The sequence below is a fragment of the Agrilus planipennis genome, unplaced genomic scaffold (assembly GCF_000699045.2).
Source record: "Agrilus planipennis isolate EAB-ADULT unplaced genomic scaffold, Apla_2.0 scaffold165, whole genome shotgun sequence".
Classification (NCBI taxonomy): domain Eukaryota; kingdom Metazoa; phylum Arthropoda; class Insecta; order Coleoptera; family Buprestidae; genus Agrilus; species Agrilus planipennis.
In genome coordinates this window covers 684,483-693,248 of record NW_020439087.1, presented here as the reverse complement: position 1 = coordinate 693,248, position 8,766 = coordinate 684,483, and the positions used below count along the sequence as shown (strand labels likewise).

Below are 8,766 nucleotides of genomic sequence, written 5' to 3'. Positions count from 1 at the left end.
TATCCTGCGTCATCCTCTATTCTATGTTTCTACTGCTCCGTCCATCCTGAGCTATCTGATATCGTAGATACCCAAAACCAGTCACTTCTTTTAATTTTTCGTCTCTTATTTTTATATTTACCTTTTCCCTTATGTTTATAGAAAAAGAAAATGTTAATAAAACTGAGATGTAATGAGTGTATTGAGATTATGGGAGAGATAATTGAAAAATAAAAACGATGAGGTGTTTTAAATAGAGTTGCTGCTATTTAATCAGGATGTATTAGTGTTTTATATTTCTATGTATATTTGAAGTGTTGATTAGTGATTGTAGATATTATTACATATTAAATATGTGTACATTTCAGTAGCATCTGTTCTTTTTGTTCGGTTGACACTATCGCGATTCTACTGCATTTCTTTTCTTCTTTCCTTATCCAGAGAATATATTGAATGACTCTCGTAGACGATTCATTATATAATGCCATTTAAAAGTGTAGTACGATAAATTTGGCTTTTTTTTGTATCAAAAAATAACTGAAAGTAAATTTCATTTATTAGTGGGTCACGACAGATAAGGTTGCTGTAATAATAATACCGTGTTGACTTATCTGGGCGGGAAAAGTATATCATCCTTACTATAAGTTTGTACTACAAGAACACAAACAAACATGTGAAGTTTATCGGTTTGTTGACATTGTAGCAGCTACTACCAATTTTTTTTTTATCAAATTTATTTCTATTTTTACTTTATTANTTAACTGTTCGAGAGCATAAAAGTTACTTCTTCTTTTTAAAGGCGACTCTATCCTGCGTCATCCTCTATTCTATGTTTCTACTGCTCCGTCCATCCTGAGCTATCTGATATCGTAGATACCCAAAACCAGTCACTTCTTTTAATTTTTCGTCTCTTATTTTTATATTTACCTTTTCCCTTATGTTTATAGAAAAAGAAAATGTTAATAAAACTGAGATGTAATGAGTGTATTGAGATTATGGGAGAGATAATTGAAAAATAAAAACGATGAGGTGTTTTAAATAGAGTTGCTGCTATTTAATCAGGATGTATTAGTGTTTTATATTTCTATGTATATTTGAAGTGTTGATTAGTGATTGTAGATATTATTACATATTAAATATGTGTACATTTCAGTAGCATCTGTTCTTTTTGTTCGGTTGACACTATCGCGATTCTACTGCATTTCTTTTCTTCTTTCCTTATCCAGAGAATATATTGAATGACTCTCGTAGACGATTCATTATATAATGCCATTTAAAAGTGTAGTACGATAAATTTGGCTTTTTTTTGTATCAAAAAATAACTGAAAGTAAATTTTATTTATTAGTGGGTCACGACAGATAAGGTTGCTGTAATAATAATACCGTGTTGACTTATCTGGGCGGGAAAAGTATATCATCCTTACTATAAGTTTGTACTACAAGAACACAAACAAACATGTGAAGTTTATCGGTTTGTTGACATTGTAGCAGCTACTACCAATTTTTTTTTTATCAAATTTATTTCTATTTTTACTTTATTAATAACTATAATGTAAGATTGAAAGTGTTTTCTGTATATTATTTTTTATTATGGTCAAAATTGTATATGCAACTATACTTTTCCAAAAAGATAGTTCTCTGCATGTAGTTACTCGTGTTTATTTTTTTTTTTTTGTAAAAACGTTAAAAACCATTTAGAAAAGTAATCGTAGGTAAATTACTTCTTATTTTTAGTTTTCCGTTTTATTTTGAAACGGTAGGTATATATTTGGCCCAAATGTCATTTATTGTTATCTTTATTACCTTAAAATGTATCCAAAATTGTGTACGCTTCTGCTTCCGGTGTCAAGATATACGACATATTATAAGGCTTCACAGGAGCCAAAACATCAAAGACAATTTTCAAACTCCGTACGTTTTTGGCTAAGAGTTTGGTGCATGGTGCATCTTGGCGTTCTAATGTTCAGATTTACGATAAAAACGTAAATCACTTTATATTAGTCGTAAATTAATATTGTAGGATATATGTTTTAAGTAAAAATATGCCATCAATCTATCCTTAAAAAAGGAGTGAGATATGTATATAGATAGTTGATATTATAGATTATAAATCNTTAAAATAGAAAAAAATCCTTATTAAGGTTGCTATTATTTTCAAAGGATTATTACAAATTTCGTACTGTTTTTCTTCAAAATCTTTTCTAGTTTCAGATTCCAATAAATATCACGAATGAATAAAATAATGTTTCTTTTTTAAGAGTAGATAAACTCAATTTAATTAATAGTGCCAAAAAATTATGAACTACGTAAAGAGAATGTAGTCAGTAAATAAAATCCATGAACGTTAAAAATTTCTAAGGATGTATTATCTGCAGCGCTTTAACGTTAAAAACGTAGCGAGATGCGTCTAATGCATGAACATCGAAAGGTAGAAATCGTTGCCGTTCTGGGTAAAACGAAAAGCTCGGGATTATCCTTCGGAAGCTCGGGCAGCGCGTTGTCGTCGCTCAGCATCCTTCCTCTCGTAGGCCGCAGGATTCTCTCTCAGAAGCTATTCAGATAGCAGGAGTGGGGATGAGTTGAAGTTAGCCGCGTGTATCGCCGAATCAACAACAGTTTATTTCAAGCGTTCGCTTAAGTTGCTCAGCTACATTACTGCGATCGACGCACGGCAAGTACAGATTTGTGAATGTGACAGTAACGTGCAGTGCCGGTAAACGCGCATTCTTTGCCGGCGTCCTTGCTAGTTCTAACCGGAAGAATCGAAAGTCGAAGTCCTGCGAGAAATTTTCCTAACAGATTGTCATAAACTGACGTTTGTTTTGTTCATATGTGCAATCACTGCGGCTTTAAAAACTTTTTAAAGTTACATTTGTCACGTGGATTTTAAATCGACGCGATATCGAAAGCTTTACGTTTCTATTGGACATTAATAAGCTCCTGTTAGTATGTAGGCAAAAAAGAAAAAAAAACTTCTTTCCAAATGTAATTGGATCTCATCTACTTAATGTTAAAGTGATAATTGTCTTCAAAATTAAAAAACGAAATCAATTGATTGACGATTATCAAATTTGTGTGAAGTGTGCGATTGTTTAAAATAGAAAAAAAAACATGTCGAAAGTAACAAACATTTTTATACTGTTCCTTTCAATTATTCCTACCGTAATATTGGGGCGAGCCACATCTCCCCTAATCGAGGAAGACGGCCCCAGGGCGAGAAATAGAGCAGCAGGTAAAAATTTTCGCATTCTAAAATATGAACTTTTATTTAATATGAAAAGTTTGTTTGGTAAATATAAACAACGTCATTGGGTAGTAAACGTTTATATATTGCAGGACTGTTCAAAATACGAATGCACTTTAAAACTGCATTTTTAATAATAATATAATTTAAAAATACGATAATTTAAATATTCGACGTAATATACTATATCATAATTGTATCCATACAAATATTATCTGGAAATATGCTGATTGCAATTTTTAATTTTTATGAGCCAAATATGCACATGAGTAAAATTATCAACTAAGAATTTTACTTGCTTCATTTAATCGTTGCACGCATAAATAAAGTACACCTTGCGTAGTAAGGTCATACGCAAAATTCAATTAACGATAAGTCAAGTTAAAACAGACGAGATAAGAAACACATATAATTAAATAACCAGCGGCAAACAATATTTTATTCAATTAATGATATTTTCTCTGCACTTCGAACTGTAGGAATGTGAGACATTTATAACTAATAATTTTGTATAATTTTTTTTTTTTTTTTCAAATATTTTTTCAATAATGGTCTACAACAATAGTTCCCTTACGTCAGACACAATTAAATAATTGACAGTTCATGTAGACGTAATAAATCGCATTGTGTCATGATTCTGGTTTTTATTGAACAAAAATTGGACTGTTGTGTATTTAATATGTTCGCTAATTGTTAATTTATGCTTTTCGGTACCAGATGTTTTTATGCTGGTTGATGCTTATGGACTCTTTGATTATGAATATTAATTTTCTTGTTTGAGTAATTCACGTGGCTGTATAAAACCCACCGTCCCGTCTGGTTCGATTCTAAAACAGAAAACATAAAATACCGTGCGATACATGATCTGTTTATCAATGTCGCCAAATGTCCCTTTCAGTGTTTGTACGTATGTAACAGCAGTACACATACATAGGTGCAGGTTCACAACATAAACAATACACACACGTATACCTTTTTACATGTGTGTGCATTTTGAGTACATGTACAGGCGTTTATTATTACCTTATACTTTATTCTTTATTGTAACTTTTTGTAGGTGTATGAACATAATTTGTGAGCAAAAGATCGCGTCATTGCTGTTCAAAAGAGGAATATTTTGCCATTTCCATATTTTACTTATGTGATTAATTAAAGAACTTGTTATTATTGCACAAAACGAAACGATTTTATATCTGACTAATCTGGAAGACTGAAAAACTTTGGCGGTGTAGTATAATACTCTAAAAAGCTCAAACCGCGACGCCAAAGGACGACACCAAGCGTTCGAAATACATTTCAGTAACTAGGTAGAAATAGCTTTAAATAAAACGGAGGTGGTATTGACGAAATAGTATTGTATGAAAATAATTAAAAGTAAAACAAAAATACTGGTATGCAAGGGAAGAAATAGTAGGGAAAGAGCGAACATAAAGATAGGAGACGAAAAATTAGAAGTAGCTGTTTTTCTTCATTTAGGAAGTCAGATAAATCAGGAGCAGCAGGAATTTAAAGCAGAGGATATCGCAGGGTCGAGTAGCCTTCAATAAAAGGAAGTCACTTCTATGTTTGCCAACTGTTAATATAGAAATTTCAAAGAGATTGTTAAAAGTTAAATTAAATTTGGACGTTTGCATTTTGAGGTTTCGAGGTGTTATCATTTTTGAGTTCGAGACGTTATATTACTATTCTCGTTCAAAGCAGTCACATAAAATAGAATTTTCATATCATAAGAGGCCCGTACAAAAGGTTTCGACTCAACCCTCTCGTTAAGAATCCTCCACCCAAGAATTAAAGTTTCATTGGTTTAGTGTTTAAATGACTTTTTGAACGGGACTGACCGTGGTTTGGGACGTTGTTGAGGGTGGTATTTAACAGAAAGTCCGCCAGAACGAAATCAAGAACCGTTAAGGATGTTTGGGAGATATGTCAGAATGCTACGAGATAAATAAAAATTTGGAAGAACGTTCCTCATTCAATTCTAAAACTCCTGTAAAAATTACAAATCGATTCACTAAACCGTTGAAAAGTTATTGAAATTTTAAAAAATTGTAATTTTACACGTCATTTTATGGAGATTCGTTAACCGAACAGATTAAATTTATTTTTATTAACAGAAAAAAAGCTACCAGAAATTTCAAACTTTTATAATAAGTAACTTGAACTCTGGAGAATCACTTTAGCGTAAGGTTATTCAAATTCACTAAATGGTTATCGAGGAAAAAATGAAAAATTAGCTGAAAATCTCGTTTTTACTTGATAATATAATGATAATATTTATAATTGTCTGAAATAAATGCAATTTTAAAGTTTTAATTATTATTTAAACATATTAAAAAGTTTTACGCTCATTATTAATAGAGATTGAAACTAAATATTTTTTTGTTTCGAAGTTGAAATCAAGGCATATTCACTGCCAAAAGTCAGTTAAAAATTTTCCATATTATTCGTTATTTCTTATTTTATTCAAAGTTTTCGGTTAAATTCCAAATTTTCTTTCAAACCGTATACTTTTTTTAGTATAGATAGTATTCATTTACCTCACGATATGCTGCAAAACCTAATTAATTACGAATTTCTAACGTACTCTTGTCTCCGATTGTACCTCCCAAACATCCTTAAACGTAGGGTTTTGCCGGGTAACTGGTTATCCGGTATCCTGTAAAATCGCATCCAGTGCATTTCTACTTTATTTGACATTATAGTTAAACGTGTTATTCATTTTACTGACAATGAGTGTAATATTATGACCATTCGTTTAGTAGTTTAGTGTAGATATTCAAAGAATCATCGTTGACAAGGTCGTTATGGTAACAGAAAATTTTTTGCTTAATTATTTATTAAACGCTAGATACTTAGATATATAGAAAATATGTTTATGCTTCTTGAACAATCAAATATGAAAATTAAAAGAGTTTTCTTATAAGGTCACTCGTAATTTATTGTAGTTCAATTAAAATTATTATACTACGGACGGTAGTCGACCAATTGAGAAAAATTGAAATGTAAATCGCTGCAACGCGCGCCGTATCTATCTGATATGTACAGACTGTCCCAGTTCGGGTGACTGCAATTCAATTGTTCGTAAATCTTCAAAAAGTAGCATACAATAGAAATGTCAATAGGATTTGATAATGTGCATTACGAGGGAAGAAACAGAAAAGAAAAATATTTTATTTTTTGTAAAATTCTAGTTATCAAATAAATATCAATAAAATGTAAAATTAGAGCATAATAAAGGCGTGTAAGCTTTCACGGCCGGCATCATGTAATAGTTTGTATTCGAGCATTAATTTTTCGATACAATTGAAATAAATAACTAAAAAGTCACAGTGGGTAAAAATTTCGAAAATTTGTAAAATACATCAAACAAATAGAACAATACACTAAACGCCCTTTAACGTGGCACAAAAGTTAGGAAAGGAATATGTAAAGTGCTGTTATTAACTAGATGATGACCCACATTCATCATCTACATGAATGACAAAGTTTAGATAGTGTTCTCGACAAATATGGGAAAAAAGCGTATTACAATTTTAGTTTAGTATGATAAATATGTATGCAAAACGATTTTAAAACTGGTAAGTATAATATTAGAAAATGAATACATGAGATGCAAATATTAATAATTCAAGCATTCGTTGAACTTGTTAACTTTATAATTCAAGAGGCCCCTGAAAGCACAACTTAATTGATTCTATATTTGACGACAATGTGGTGCCATATTTGGGACTCGTTGTATGTACACGCTTATAACTGTACCATGAGAAACTTGACTGCCAGTTTGTGAACTGTTTTGCTTTTAATAGCTTTTAGTCGATTATTCCTTTTTTTCTTCAAAATCTGCTAATGATAATTTCTCTTTGAACGGCCGCGGGTTGGTTACTGTTTAAATTTGCGTTAATTAAGTGTAATGCCGCAGAACCTTTCATTTCAGAACCGTCTATACATATATAAAACACATACACATGGGTATTTAATCACAAGTGGCCTTTTACTTTTATTACTTTGTAAAATTATTGCTATTCTACCTATTAGTTACTCTACGATTGCTGTTATATTTATTTATGCAAACTACGTAAATGTTCAACAACAATTTATTTGTCAGATGCAAGTATGTGTATTGCCTGATTGATTTAGTTTTGCTGTTGACTTTTTGTTTTTATTCCTTTTTTTTTGTGTGTATTGTCTGATTTAGTTTTGCCGTTGACTTTTTGTTTTTATTCTTTTTTTTTTTAAAGAAGGTAATAAAATGAACTACATATTTTGTTTAAGTTCGTTTATTATTAAACTCTGGTTGCATACGACTGGCTTTGCATTGAATATCATAAATTATTCGCTCTTGCACCTAGCAGGAATGCTAATATTAAGTCATCATAGTGATAACAAAAATTTATAGTCTCCAATAAGCTTCAGTAATAACCTTGGTTGTTCATTTTAGCTCAACATGAGTGGCTAGCTACTTAAAAAATTAAATTCATTTTTTGATGGCAAAAAAATAAGTTCAGTAGGTACTAAATAAAACTAAATGTATATAATGAACAGTTTTTTTGCGGTTCTTGTTCTTAAAATATGGTTGAAATATTCTATAATGCATCTACTTATTTTATTTTGCATTCTCTTTCATCCTTAAGGCATGACCGTTTGGCAAAAAAATAGATCAGTTGAATGAAGCATATGGCAATTTTTTCAGGGAACTGTTTTTTACTAACAGTTAATGTAATTGAATTTAATGGTGCATTTGTCGTAGATAAGTGGATCTATTATGACCATGCCAAGGTCTCTTTGATCATTTTCGTCTATGGGAAAATTATTTGCTACTACTTGCAGTATTTAATTGTTTCATGAGTCATTCTGAACAGACGCTCCAATGTCCGCACATACATGATTTTAATGGTAAATTTCCAACTCATTTTTACTCTTTGATCTCCTTAAAGTAAGTCGCAGATTTCCAACAATGTCGGACTCAAGAAAGCAGCTATCATCATCATAAGGTCGTTAGTTGCATTTCCCTAAAACTAGAACATCTCACATCCTTAACTATTTGTGTACAGCAATCTAATCGAGGCATACTTCTCTTCTTAGCTCCTGTTTCTGCTTCTGATATGTCTCTAACTTAGCCCTTAATACATGAGAAAGTGTCTTACTAACCTATCTCAAGTACTTCTTATTGATTTCTGTTCTCCTACTCTTTTTAATATCTCCTTATTTCTAACCTGCTCTACCCAAGGTATCCTCATCATTCAGCTGTAACATCATATTTAGAACGCTTCTAACCTAACCTAACTTTTTCTATTCCGCCGCGCCCATCGTCCACGTTTCGTATCCGTAAAGAATCATACTCCAGACATACACCATTAACAATCCTTTCCAAATTTCTAAGTTAACTGTTCGAGAGCATAAAAGTTACTTCTTCTTTTTAAAGGCGACTCTATCCTGCGTCATCCTCTATTCTATGTTTCTACTGCTCCGTCCATCCTGAGCTATCTGATATCGTAGATACCCAAAACCAGTCACTTCTTTTAATTTTTCGTCTCTTATTTTTA

At 31.5% G+C, this 8,766-nt stretch overlaps 1 protein-coding gene across 1 annotated transcript in view; it reads left to right on the top strand.

Annotated features, from left to right (window-relative positions):
- Window positions 1–2,584: 2,584 nt before the first annotated feature.
- Window positions 2,585–8,766, top strand: part of LOC108738086 (dorsal-ventral patterning protein Sog) — an 84,674-nt gene continuing 78,492 nt past the window's right edge. The window contains exon 1 of the mRNA XM_018471329.2: window positions 2,585–3,211. Within this exon, the coding sequence (XP_018326831.1) occupies window positions 3,091–3,211 (121 nt within the window). The 5' untranslated portion in view covers window positions 2,585–3,090. The remainder of the gene's footprint in view (window positions 3,212–8,766) is intronic.